The sequence below is a fragment of the Panthera uncia genome (assembly GCF_023721935.1).
Source record: "Panthera uncia isolate 11264 chromosome B2 unlocalized genomic scaffold, Puncia_PCG_1.0 HiC_scaffold_24, whole genome shotgun sequence".
NCBI lineage: Eukaryota > Metazoa > Chordata > Mammalia > Carnivora > Felidae > Panthera > Panthera uncia.
In genome coordinates this window covers 25,061,547-25,076,512 of record NW_026057580.1, presented here as the reverse complement: position 1 = coordinate 25,076,512, position 14,966 = coordinate 25,061,547, and the positions used below count along the sequence as shown (strand labels likewise).

Here is a 14,966-nt window from a genome sequence, read left to right as displayed (position 1 = left end):
TACTGCAGCTTGTAGCACTGGGAGTAGGATTCCCATTACTGTGTATCCAGCTCTCCTACCCTTCTTTGTGTGGCCCCTCTCTATCCTTTGTTGTGCAGAAGCTATTCATCAGCCTTTAGTTCTTCAGAAAGAACTGCTGTAGGTGTAGGTGTAGGTTGGGTGTGTCCCGTGTAGAATTCAGGATTTTCCCATGGTACCGTCTTGGATCCCTCCTCATAATATGACTCCTTCAACTACACACATTAATACACATTTTTGCATTTATTGACAAAAATGGTCCAGAAAAGGATTAAGTAAAAATTACAGTGGTAAGGGTTAATAGTTGTTCTTAGTTCTACTGTCTCTAGGAAACTGTAAGCAGTCTAGAAAGCTGTTATGTCTCCTAAAACAGGACTTAGATCACACCACTCAAGTGTTAGATTTCAAGAGAAATTCTTCCTTTTTTCCCTTTTGTCAAAGCAAAATAGAATGGAGGTCTTTGTTTTTACCCGTAAGCCTGCTTTCCAGAGGATGAACTGGGGTGGGGTGGAGGGAGTAGACAAAGAGGTTAAAAAAGAAACAGGCAAAATCTTGAAAGAAATGAAAGCTAGAGAGGAAAAAGGGTTCTTAAGCGTTTAAGAATCATTCATTGAAGTAATCCTCTAGTCCTTCCATATCCACTTCCAGAGAGGAATTCAGAGAGGCCAGAGCAGATGATGCATCCTTGTTTTTCTGGACACTTGGTTTGGGTTGAGGAGCTTCTGGTTGGATGGACTCCTTTCTGATGTCTTTACTACCAGTTAGAATCCGTTGGCTCTCAAAAAAGAACTGGTTAGGATGGCTCAAAGAAAAGCCACAATCATCCACCTGTGTAAGAAAGCAAATGTATGTATTAACACAAAGCAAAGGTATAAATAGAGGGACTTCATAAACCAGTCTAGACCTTGTTCAAAAACTACTTAATGCCCAGAACATGGATCTTAGTAGTTCTCGGTCATAATACTCAATCCAGTACTTACATGATTTCATTCAGAGGGTGCTTCAACTACTACCTAAACATTAATGGCTTCTTGCATTTGTATTTCCAACCCAAACCTCTGCTCTTAGTTCCCGTTCCCTATCCAACTCTACTTCCAGATCTACCTCTTACCATCTCAGATGGCTAAGCAAAGTGGCTGCCATATTGTCTGTCAATAAATATTTTGTTGTTTAAAAAAAAAAAAAGGAAGAAGAAGGGTATAATCTTTAAACATTCCAGAATTGGGGCACCTGGATGGCTCAGTTGGTTAAGCATCTGCCTTCGGCTCAGGTCATGATCTCGTGGTTTGTGAGTTTGAGCCCCGCATCAGGCTCTGTGCTGACAGCTCAGAGCCTGGATTCTGCTTCTGATTCTGTGTCTCCCTCTCTCTCTGCCCCTCCCCTGCTTGCACTCTGTTTCTCAAAAATAAACAAAACATTAAAAAATAAACATTCCAGGACCATAGGGAGTGGACATAAACAGACACTGTTTTGATATTGGTCCCTGATACCACTCATGTTTTAGAGTATATTTATAAATCTGGCCTATGTAATCCCACTTAGTATCATAAACACTGAAAAAGCAACCTAATGTAATTTCTTCATTCCAATCTTGAGTTTTCCCTGCTCTTACTTTTTATATAAAATTTTTTTCTTTTGGTAATTTTCAGTGGGACTTAACATAAAACTATGAACTTGCTCATGTTTGCATTATTTCTTTTCACAAATACTATCACTAAACTTTAAATTCAATCTTGAATATCATTTCCAATTACCCATTACCCTGTGCCTTTACTATTCAATGATGCTTTATAAGGTGTTCAGATGATATTTGAACATTTAGCAAATACTATTTTTAACTGTGATTCTAAAATTTATTAATAAAGAAAACTATATTCCTTAATATTAGCAAGCACTTAATGACTACTGTGTGTCAGACATTATTCTAAGTGGCATAAAACACACATATATACTCATTCACAAACATGCATATATTTAGTTAACTTCCATTAAGAGCCCTGTGAAGGTAAATTATCAGTATTTCCCACTTTAGAGAGAGGTTAAATAACTTACCCAAGATCACGCACTGGCAGGGCTGGAGATGGGATATGAATTAGCACAGTCCATGCTCATAACCAGTATGTTCTGCTGTCATGTCCTTGTGCCAAGGTCAATGATTTTATAATGTATTCATTTCTTAAGTTGTATAAACCTTTACTAACTCTTGGGCTGTGACCTAAGAGCAAGATAGCTCCTAAAGTGTAAACCTTTTACATGAGTCACTTTCTACACACTCAACCAGTGGGTCAGATTGAATTGATCACGTGTCGAATCTCTGCCCTCCCTGCCTTCTGCAGTGGAAGCTGACAACCAAAGGATACCATTTTACTGCAGTTATTTGTTGTTTTTTTTTTTTTGTGAGGGGGTATTTTCATTTCAATTTTTTTTTTTTTTTTTTTTTTTTTTTTTTTTTTTTTTTTTTTTTTTACAAACTGAGAAGCCATTACACTTTTTTGTTCATTTGTCTTATATTAACCTTTTTATGTCTCTCTTTGTACTGAAGTGACTTGTATATATATAGTAGGTATCTAAATATTTGGTGAGTTGAGCCCAGAACCAACAGTGTATACCAGTCATATGTGCCACGTTATGAGCTGGTAGTTTTTCAGCACACAAGAATGCATTTGACTAAGTGTAAAGAAATTTCCAGCCTAGTGAAGTCAGTCATATACTTAACACTCTTTTATTCTTGATAGAGGTTTTTAAGGGTCACAGATAAAGGCTTATTATCTCCATATTAGAGACACATTCTGGCTGGGGAGATCAAGGAAGGCTTTGTGAGAGAAGTGCTATATGAGTTGAATTTGGGAAGATGGAGAGAGTGAAAAGCTGGGATAATGAGGTCAAGGTTAATACAAAAAGCAGAGCCACATGAGCAAAGTAAGAAGCAATGTCCCTGGAAAGCAAGTAGATCAGATGGCCTGGTGTAAAAGGCATATAAAAGGGAATAATAGGAAATGAAGTTGGAAAGACAGACTGGGGCCCGACCTCAGAGAGCCTTGAAAACCAGGGTAAGTAGTCTAGACCTAATTTTGCAGGCATCAGGGAGTCACTAAAAATCCTTGAGAGGGGAGGTGATGTGATTAAAGCAATGCATAATGGTATGGTGGATTAAAATGGATTAGCAGGGGGTTAAAAGAATTGCTGTCATGGTTCAGAATTAACCCTTTTAACAGGTGAACCAATAAACAGAAACAAGGTGTTTTTTGGTAATACTTGAATACCCCAGGATTCTCTGATTCTCTTTAGTCAGTTGTTGATATATGTTGGGCCAATAATTTTATAGTAAAGTCAGTGCATAGTAGATTGATAGCATTTAGACTAATTCATTTTAAGAGTTATTACTCAGGTCACTAGAACAAATTTTTATCTGCTACCTTGCTGCTTAATTTTAAAATGTTTCCTGAATGTTTTATGATAAATCTATAATTTTTATTAACAATGGAGTCATTTGTGAACTTCATTATATTCGATTTTTCACGCAATTCATTAAAAAGTAGGAGATCCAATATAAAGTTTGCATTTTACCAAGTGTTTCATGAAAAGTTTATTATGTAACATATCAATCAGAAGGCTTTACATTTTATAGAGAACATTAGAGATTGGAAAGACCTTGAAGATCCTTTCAATTGAACCTTCTACATGTAAAACTAGGAACATGAAGCCTAAAGAGATTACCTAGTTTACGCAAAATCATTGAACAAGTAACTGGTTTTGTCTGAATTATAATTAAGGCCTTTGACCAGATCACTTAGTTGCTATCAAATCTGTTTTAAGAGGTTTTATGCAAAGTCAAATAAACTTACAATCATAACATAATATTTAAAAAATTTTTAAAGATGTTTATTTGTTTTTGAGAGAGAGAGATGGTGTGAGCAGGAGAGGGGCAGAGAGAGAGGGAGACACAGAATCTGAAGCAGGCTCCAAGCTGTCAGCACAGAGCCTGACACAGGGCTTGAACTCATGAACTGTGAGTTCATAACCTGAGCCAGAGTTGGATGCTCAACTGAGCCACCCAGGCGCCCCAAGATTATAAAGATTATAAAAAACATAGTGGTATTATTTCATGTAAAAAAAAAGAATCTACTGCTTTGGCTATAATTACATTGGAGATTTTCTACACCTAAAGTTTCAACGCGTTAAAATTCTCAATACATCTATCATCATGGAGAGGACTCTTAGGATTAAAATAAATTAAACTTCAATTTGGACAAAATGAAATCTTTATAAGCCTCAGTTTCCTCATCAATGAGGTAGAGATATTAATATGGTTGCTATGGGGAAAACCAAGAAAACAGGAGTGTAGAAAGAAAGTTGTTGGTTCTATGCTATCTACTGGCTTTGCAAAGACTCAAGAAAAGCAAGTCACTTAAAAAAGAAACAAGTTGAGGGGATCCTGGGTGGCTCAGTCAGTGGAGACTCAGACTTCGGCTCAGGTGATGATCTCATAGCTCCCTCTTCTACTTGAAAGAAACCTGAACTGGAAATTATTGATGGCATATTATAGGTGTAGTTAATTTAAAAAAAAAAAAAGTTGAATTCCAGGGTAACTGGGTGGCTCAGTTGGTTAAGCATCTGACTCTCTTGATTTCAGCTCAGATCATGATCTTACAGTTTGTGAGATCAAGTCCAGTGTGGAGTTCTGCACTGACAGCGTGGAGCCTGCCTGGGATTCTCTCTCCCCACTTCTCTCTGCCTCTCTCTTGCTCTCTCTCTCTCTCAAAATAAACATTAAAAAAAAAAAAAATTGAATTCCAATCTCAAAACTATACTCAAATGAGACCTTGCCCGTACATTGAAAGATGAATAAAAGACCTTTAAATGTTTTTAACTTTAAAATATATTGTTTAAAAAATGCACATATTTTTTATTCCACTTTAATTTTCTTATTAACCAACTAAAACAGTGACAAGGGTCTTGAATCAAGGGCATGTACCATGTTACTATGTGACATTTGGGTTTTCAACTGTCTCTCTTAGGTTTGGGATTGCATTTTTGTAACTCATTTTGCTAATAAGTTCATTTTACTGAACTTATGGTCTAATTCAGTTGCTTGATAGCATGATGAAATTATGAAGTTTCCTTCTGTATGGTGGATTGTACTTTTTTCTAAAATAGATTGTCTTTTTTTTTTTTAAGAAAGTGTTATTTTTTTTTTAATTTTTTTTTTTTTAACATTTATTTATTTTTGAGACAGAGAGAGACAGAGCATGAACAGGGGAGGAGCAGAGAGAGAGGGAGACACAGAATCCGAAATAGGCTCCAGGCTCTGAGGTGTCGGCACAGAGCCCGACGCGGGGCTCGAACTCACGGACCGCGAGATCACGACCTGAGCCGAAGTCGGACGCTTAACCGACTGAGCCACCCAGGCGCCCCTAAAATAGATTGTGTTTTAAATGTTTTTTCTTTCAGTTTTATTTCTGGCTAAAGGAAGCATAATGGCTGCCATACAGTTTCCTTTCAGCTTGTCCAGAAAAATTAACTTTGGTTTATGCCCCACCCTCCCCATGAAAACAGATTTTACTTCAAAATGAATTTAGAATAGAGAAAGCAAATTATCCCCATAGAAACCCCCAATTTTAATTTATTTCTGCTTAAAGGTCAGCAGCTATTTCCTTTACTCCTTATTTTTAAAAAAGTAGGAACATTCTAGATTTGGAAACAGTGAGAATTTTTGTTTCTTTCCTTGCCGTTTTTCTTAATTGGCTGCTACTGGTGATGTTTTCCTTTTGGTGGGTCATTTTTTATGTTTTGTACATTGTGTTCACTAGTGAGAAAGGGAAATTCTGTGATGCATTTTCATTCTGCCATATTAGCTTAGTAGTCTCAAAGTACTGTAAGGGATATGAAATAAGATCAGTGTAGTTGGCATCCAGGAAGAAGGAAATGGGTTGGATGCCTTTTTAGGCTACATTATAAATTTTGGATTTCATCTTCAGAGCAATTGGGAAGCCCTTTAAGGTTTTTTTTTTAAAGCAGTTTACTAAAATAATCATGTTCCTCTATTTTAAAGATCATCCCAACAGCTGTGTGGAGGGTAAAGACCTGGAATGGTGCATGTGTTGTAGACAGTGGGAAATGAGTTAGGAAGCTACTACCATGATCCAAGCGAGAGACAAGATGATGGCTTCTAGCCCAGTACTCTAATTGATATCCATAATAATGACCCTGAATTATTATAAAAGAGCTTAATTCTATTTGGTATATCCTGTTCAAGATTGCAGGCAAATGTGATAGAATTTAATAAGATTTCTGCAAAGATTTATATGGTGGGAAAAAAATGCTCGGCTATTTGGAAAATAAGTATCAAGAATGACTCAGTTTGCTAAAGAAATGATTTTCAATTACAGTTCGGAGATTAATCCACACAAGGCCGAGTGTTTTCATTTACACATGGAGCATACCAAAAGCAAAAAACAGACCACAGTATAAAACATTGCTCCCTAAAAAACACTGAGGAAAACAGATTTCAAGCAGCCCAGATTTTGACATCTACTAACAATCTCCCTCAAACATTTGCTTGGAATCAACATGTTCTGCACACAATGACCTTCACACAAACATAGGTCTCATATTTCTGCCACAGCAAATGTAGATTTTGAAGGAATGGAAGCAATATTGTTTTACCTATGGGATGTTTGGGTTTTAATCAAGAGATTTTGCAATGACAGCTTATAATGAGGCAGCTGGTATTACCAAAAAAGCCATATGGAACTATCATAGTGCGGCTGTAAATGGTATCAATTAACTGGTTCATTTTCAAAACTTTCGTCAAAATGAGCTTGATCGCAAAATCCTCAGGAAAATAAATGTAGCTTTAAAAATTTTTGTTAAGTGGGGAGGCAGGCAGGATGGCAGAAAACTGACAATAAAAATGGATTCTAGTTTTAATTTAATGAGAAAAAATAATAGATATTCACAACTAAAAATCTATAATGAGACATCTAGCGAATTCAAACAGCCTGTTTATTCCATTGATTTTTATGTGGCTTAAGTTATATGTGGGAGGATTTAGACATACATCTTTTCAATATCTTCACTAATCTAAGGCAAGTTTTTAAATTGCCCATAGCAGTAATATTCCTGTAAGAAAAGAATACTCAGTAGATACTACAAAAGCAGATCTGGGAACTAGAAAGTTTCTTATTTTTTGTGATTATGTCACAAACTCAATGTTTAAATCTAATTTTCACATCTTATTTTAAAAAAAGGAAAGAAGTTGAATGACAGACCTTAATTTGTGGAAGTTCTGAGGCATCTTATTAAAGAGAATCCACAAATAATTAAGAACTCTCAAGCTGAGTAGGCAAATTAAGGAATACGGTCTCTAAGAAAAAGGTTAATTCAAAACTGGTGCGGAAAATATCAAACAAATGTGGCTTATCGGGTGAGATTCCTAGACTGCTAAAACTAATGAGAATTTGTGCTTGTTTCTATTTAAGTGAGGTTTATTTTGTCTTTTAAATTTTGTGAAAACAAAGTCTTTATGGTGGTAAATAACAGTAATATTTTCAACAGTTAGGTGTAATAGAAAGAAGGGGAAGACCCACAGCAGACAGTGGTGGGGATGGTTCTGGCTCTGGATCTCCTATTTACAAATTATGGTACCTTGGGCAAGTCATGTAGAATTGTTGGTTTTCAGTTTTTTTTTTTTTTTTTTTAACATAAACTATGATAGTTGGATCATAAATGTAGACAAGAAAATGCTAGTGACCCTCACAGTCATTATTACAGGTACAGTATCAGATTCTATAGAAGCACACAGTCATGGTCAGGCTCATAAGCTTTAATGACTTACTTAGTCCATCTCTTATAAGCAGTAGGACCTTACACGGGTTGCTCACCTTCTCTAAACTTTATTCATAAACGGGAATAAAAATAGTACCTCACTGTAGTACTGTAGTGTGCATCAAAAGAGCTAATATGGTCAAAGTACTTAGTGCTGTATTGGGCATGTGTTAAGGGTTCTACAAATGCCGGTTACAGTACTGTATTCATTATTGGTAATATTATAGGATATACTTTTCCTACGAAATATTTTATACTATAAGAGATTGTTATTATATAACCAAAATATAAAAAATATTCCATAAAAACTAAATAGGAAAAATAAAAATGATTATAAAAAGCATAGCATGGTAGCTGATGATGAATTCAATGAATGCAACATCTTTTGGGGGAGGGTCACGGATGAATCCCTTTGAAACCTGATAAACAACAGACTCCGAAAAAATGCACATATACATTCGCAGAAAAAAATGTCTCAGGAAGTTGGATGTCTGTCCTAGGTTAGGGAGCCATGATCAAGACCAGCAGTTGCAAACAGGGGGTGAGTGAGCTGAATTTCACCTGCAGATGTGTTCTACTGACTTGTATACAGTCTTCAAACTTGTCAATGTGAATGCCCCTAACAGGATGTGAATTCATCAGCACACCATGGTGCCTCCCATACTCTCTGGTGTTAATCTCAGCCACCTTCACAGTTTTTTTTTTTTTAAAGTGAGAGAGAGAGAGAGAGAGAGAGAGAGAGCGCGAGGGAGAGAGAGAGCATCTTAAGCAGACTCTATACCCAGCACAGAGCCTGATGAAGGGCCTGATCTTACAACTCTGAGGTCATGACCTGAGCTGAAATCAAGAGTCAGACACTTAAATGACTGAGTCACCCCGATACCTCTACCTTCACTTTTTTGGGTTATTTGCCTAACCTCTGTAGGCCTCTGAGTTGTGACCCTTGCTTTACACATTTCAGAACCTACTAGTAGGTCTTCTTATATAGGCATATTTTGTTTTATTGCATTTCCCAGATATTGTGTTTTCTACAAATTAAAGGTTTGTGGCAACCCTGCAGTTGAGGGAGTCTATTGGCATTTTTCCAGCAGTACTTGCTCACTGTATGTCTCTGTCACATTTTGGTAATTCTCACAGTATTTCAAACTTCGTTATTTTTGTTATGGTGACCTTTGATGTTACTACTGTAATCGTGTTGTGGCATCAGAAACCATGCCCATGTAAGATGCCAAACTTAAACTGATAAATGTTGTATGTGTTCTGACTCCTCCACTGACTGGCCATTCTCTCTTTCCTCCAGCCTGCCTATTCCCTGAGACACAGCAATACTGAAATTAAGCCAATTAAGAACCCTACAATGGCCTCTCAGTATTCAAGTGAAAGGAAGAGCCACAAATCTCTTACTTTAAATCAAAAGCCAGAAATGATTAAGCTTATTGAGGAAGGCATGTTGAAAGCTGAAACAGGCCAAAAGCTAGGCTTCTTGTGCCAGTTAGCCAAGTTGTGAATGCAAAGGAAAAGTTCTTGTAGGAAATTAAAAGTACTACCCCAGTGATCACACAAATGATAAGATAGCAAAACAGCCCTATTGCTGATATGGAGGAAGTTTTCGTGGTTTGGACAGAAGACACACCAACCACAAGATTCCCTTAAGCCAAAGCTAATCCAGAGCCAGGCCCTAACTCTCTTCAATTTCATGAAGGCTGAGAGAAGTGAGGAAGCTATAGAGGAAAAGTGTGAAGCTAGCAGAGGTCGGTTGGTTCATGAAGTTTAAGGAAAGCAGCAGTCTCTGTAACCTCAAAATGCAAGGTGAAGCAGCCAAGTGTTAATACAGAACCTGGTGCAGGTTATCCAGAAGATCTAGATAAGGTAACAAATGAAGGAGCTACACTAAACCAACAGATTTTCAATGCAGACAAAAGAGTCTTCTTATGGATGAGCACAGAAAGTGGTTTCATGATATGGAATGTACTCCTGGTGAAGATGTTGGGAAGATTGTTGAAATGACAACAAAAGATTTAGAACATGACATAAATTTAGTTGAGGAAGCAGCAGCAGGGTTTGAGGACAAACTCCAATTTTGAAAGATGTTCTACTGTGGGCAAAATGCTACCAAACAGCATCGCATGCTATAGAGAAATCATCCATGAAAGGAAGTTAAGTCGATACGGCAAACTTCTCTGTTGTCTTATTTTTAAAACCAACCACAGCCACCCCAACCTTCAGCAACTACCACCCTGAACAGTCAGCAGCCATCAACATGGAGGGAGGAACCTCCACCAGTAAAAAGTTATAACTTGTTGAAAGCTCAGATCGTGGTTAGTATTTTTTAGCCATAAAGTATTTTTTAATTAAGGTATGCAAAAATACCTATTAATACCTGTCATAATGCTACTACACACTTAATAGACTACAGTATAATGGAAACATAACTGGTATCTATACTGGGAAACCAAAAAATGCATTCAGCTCACTTTATCATGATGGTCTGGAGCTGAACCCGTAATATCTCCAACGTATGACTGTACTATAGAAGCATGGCAAAAGAGGCTAACAAGATAAAAACCAAACACATTTCCTTGAGTCCCTTGCAGTCAGGGGTCTTACATGTAACTAAAGTTCAGCCATGCAGGTAAATATGAGATATGGGAAATAAGAGGAACATGAGGTGGCAGCCAGAAGTAAAACAGATTTTCTACAGGGAAGATGGCAAAAGCCTCTGGTTTTCCTAGGCACCTAGGGCAACTGTTCTACAGCTACTCCAAGATTTGGCTACCTAAGGCCGTTGGTCAAATCCAGCCCACTATCTGTTTTGGTAAATAAAGTTCTACGAGAACACAGTCATGCTCATTCCTTTATATATGATCTATGGCTGCTCTGGACTACAAAAGCAGAGATGAGCAGTTTGACAGAGACCATATGGACAATACGGCCTAAAATTTTTACAATCTGGCACTTTCCTAAAAAAGTTTACTGGCCCTCGGTCTCATCCCTAGACGTGAAATGGTGGGTGGCAGCTATAGTAGAATAAGGTTTTCTCATTGTGTAGCTTCTCCTTGTTACAGTATTTCTGGGTCTGTAGATTCCTAGATTAATTCTCTGGCCCCTCTATCAATTTTATAAGTTACCTAATACCATGTGATAAATCCCTTTCTGGTGAAAATAGCTGGACCTGCAACCAAAAACCCTGAATGAAACACAGAATAACAACAAAACAAAGGATTAGGCCATAAAGTTTAAAAATGTACTTACATTATGTGTCATCTCGAAGTACTTCTGACAGGCTACTTGGTAATGTGTCCCTTTTACTAAATCCAAAATCTAAAATGAATGGGAAAAGGAGAAAGCAAAATTAGAAACTAAGTCTCTCTAAACCACTGTAGCTCATGGTTGTTGGCCTTTTCATAATCTTTATTCCAGACAGGAAATGCATTAAATCATGTAGCATGTTGTACTTCTGCAGCCTGGGCACCGTGATAATTTTGACATTATACACCAGCCGCTTAGGTCAGCATTAAGCTACAGATGACAAGAGATAGTAAGTGATCTTTGTGACCTACCAACTGTGAATTTCAATAACTTTACCTTGACAACAAGATGAAAACAGATCCTAGTATTATGACTTTGACAGTTATTGTCAGAACATCACCTTGCAACTTCTCTTCCAAAATTATAGATATAAATCTAGTAATCTAAATGATTGGTGCATGAAGCAATCAGGTGTACTATTTAGATTTTTATTTTCCACATTACAGTTTATACAGATACAGCTCAAAATACAGCTGTGTGCCCATCAGGAAAATTTAATGTAAGTCCTTTGGAAGAGTGTCTGTGGAGAGGGAATGCTTTTACCTTCAATCAGATTTGTTCTTTTTTTGAAATGAAGTTATTTCTAGTAAAGCTCAGCAGAATATGAGAGTGAATAGTCTATTCTGAACACCTATTAGGAACATCATCCTATCTTTTGTAAATACAATTTGCTTTCCAATTCTACTTCATGTAATCTCTTCAGAGCGGTACAAACTCCCATTCTTATCAGCCAAGTGCAATGCCAGTTGAAATTTGTAAAGTTTCACCACCTCCCCTGCCAAATAAATAAAATATATATTTGGCCTATTTATCAAACACAGTAAAAATGCTGGAATTAAGAGATAGCCTAAAATGAAGGGAAATGTAATTCTGGAGAAATGTTCATTTCTATCCCTTTTCAAAAGGCTGACCTTCCTGTGACAACAGAAATGTACATGAAGTCTCAAATTCCTGCTATCCTCATTACTGAATATAGCTTACATCTTTCGACAAACACACAAAATTATTACAGTTACAGAGCAGGAATCATACAATACTGACAGTGTGCTTAAAAGAACTGTTTTTCTTTGATTGTCTTATAGATTACATTTCTGCATTTCAGGTCACCTTTTATTAAATCCTTTATGAAAGACCTATATAAATGCCAACCAACCACAGCACCCAGGATCCTATTTGACCTGTCCATTTTTCTCCAATTCATTAGAGCAGAAATGAAAAATAAATCAATTTAAAATCAATGGCTATAAAGTTTTAAAACTGAAGCAAGCAACAAAGTTTTCAAAGTAATTTTAACACTGAGTTCGTATTCTCCAATGTTTTTACATACAGATATTCAAATTGTGTTGAGATGAACTTATAACTGATTATTTGCAAACATCAATGATACCATGAAGGAATATCTGTGAACTACAATTTTGGAGAAGCAAAGCCTTCAAACTTTAGTTAAATTTAAATGATACCGTAAATTACCTGAAGAGAAATGAATTCACAGAAATAAAAAGCTCAATTGTGTGGTATATAACAAAGCTCTTTTATGTAAAAACACAACAATAAATCCAACATCATATTCTATGTATATACATATTCTTAAGATATATATATTTAAATATATATGAGCTTATATACATATATTTAAATATCTTCCTTGGAAAGTAAATATGTAACATTATATACAAACATTCTAATATATATATTTGGGAAACATTTTTTTTAATTAAAAAAATTTTTTTAAATTAAGTTTATTTATTTAGAGGGAGTGGCACAGAGAGAGGGAGACAATCTCAAGCAGGCTCTGCACTGTCAGTGCAAAGCCTGACATGGGGCTCGAACTCATGAACCGTGAGATTATGACCTGAGCCAAAACCGAGTCGGACACTTTACCGACTGAACCAATCAGGTGCCCCAAGATTTAAAAAATATCTAGCTGGGGAAGCCTAGCTGGCTCAGTCAGTAGGGCATGTGACTCTTGATTGTAAGTTCAGGGTTGTGAGTTCAAGCCCCATGATGGGCAGGGAGCCTACTTTAAAAAATAAATATAAAAAATTAAAAATAAAAAATAGTTGGGTGATATATGTTAAAGAAAATGGACACATAAGCCACAGAAGGAGAAAAGCTTATGTATTTTGAAATTTTAGGTTCCATTAAAATTAAATTTGGATTAATCACAGATCAACCCTTCCCCTCCACCCTGCTCCACTCTGAGAGAAGGCTCTTAACAAAAATCATTTAGTTTTCCTTTCACTTTTTGCTTTATTTTTCTACAATGAATTGTTACTTGAAAATTTCTTGCAAATCCAGAAATAAATCATTCAACCATCATCAATCCCTAAGTAACTTTACTGATCATGTCACAGCCTATTTAGGGTGAATGAAGGTTTCTACACATACGTAAAGGTGTAATAGGGGGAAAAAAAGACAATAGAGTGCTTTTCATTGCCCAAAAAAGCTATTCAAAGAAAGACCTAAAGAGAGGTTCTAGAGAAGGAGAAAGAAAACCCTCCACAGTAATGGAGATGTGAGGACAATATATGAACTACTAGAAGAAAACCAAGAGAAAGACTGCTTTGAGACAATTAGATATTATTTATAGGTATTACCTTCATTTCAGAGATGAAGAAATATATCCCCTTAAAATAGGGGTGTCTATCTAGTGAGTGCCATTTACTGTGGGAAGAATTTAAGGGGAATAAGTGAAACATTAACTCAAAAAACCCAGTAACTAATAAACATATATACTTTAATTTCACATTATGATCTAGATTATACATACACAGGAGGAGAAAAAAGAAAGAGAAGGATGTTATGGACCAATGAATGAAGTTTGGTGTTTTTCTCTGAGTAAAATGGGGAGCTACTGCAATTTTCTTGGCATAGGACTGACATGACCTGACACTGTTAACAGGATTATTCTGCATGATATGATGGAAACAAACTAGAGGGAGTAGGGACAGAAATAGGGAGCTCATTACAAGAATCCAGGGAACAGATGGTACAGGCTTTGGCCAGGCTGGTAAGAGTAGTGGTTACAAGTGGTCACATTTCCCACTTACTGGCCATAACCATTTTTGAAAAACAGCTGTTCTGCACAAAAATGCTCAATAGGAACCTATTCCCTGATGTTTTAGAGTAATTCATTACCTATCACTCAACACTTTCCCACTCTGAGTGATTTCCTAAATAAAACTAAGTAGTCTAAAAACTCAGTAAAATGCAGGGATACCTGGGTGGCTCAGTCAGTTGAGTGGCTGACATTGGCTCAGGTCATGATCTTGTGGTCCGTTGGGTTTGAGCCCTGCATCAGGCTCTGTGCCAACAGCTCAAAGCCTAGAACCTGTTTGGGGTTCTGTCTCTGTCTCTCTGTCTGTCTGTCTCTCTCTCTGCCCCTCACGTGCTCACACTCTCTCTTTCTCTCAAAATAAACATTAAAAAAAATTAAAAAATTAAAACTCAGTAAAATGCAAAATGTAAGTAACAAACTATCATGTAAAATAAATGTAGAATACCAAAAATGCCACTTACTAGTCACTAAACAATATGAGTTAACAAATAGATACTTCTCATACAATAGCCAGTGAGTAGGACACCTGAAATCTCTGTCAGGCAACATCTTAGATGCACACCCACTCTGTGGACTTCAAAATATTCACAAGTGATTATGATGTTCTACCATTTTTTAAAAATAATATATTTATTATTTTTTTAACTTACATCCAAGTTAGTTAGTATATAGTGCAATAATGATTTCAGGAGCAGAATCCAGTGATTCATCCCCTACATATAACACTCAGTGCTCATCCCAACAAGTGTCCTCC

The 14,966-nt window shown here is 36.5% G+C and overlaps 1 protein-coding gene across 2 annotated transcripts in view; it reads right to left on the bottom strand.

The window, feature by feature from the left end:
- Nucleotides 1–360: 360 nt before the first annotated feature.
- The window catches only part of PRIM2 (DNA primase subunit 2), a 342,309-nt gene continuing 327,703 nt past the window's right edge, over nt 361–14,966 (bottom strand). For both annotated transcript variants that reach the window (XM_049652857.1, XM_049652858.1), the window contains exons 13-14: nt 11,098–11,166; nt 361–846 (exon numbers count right to left, since the gene is read on the bottom strand). In XM_049652857.1, coding sequence (XP_049508814.1) covers nt 622–846; nt 11,098–11,166 — 294 coding nt within the window. In that variant the 3' untranslated portion in view covers nt 361–621. The remainder of the gene's footprint in view (nt 847–11,097; nt 11,167–14,966) is intronic.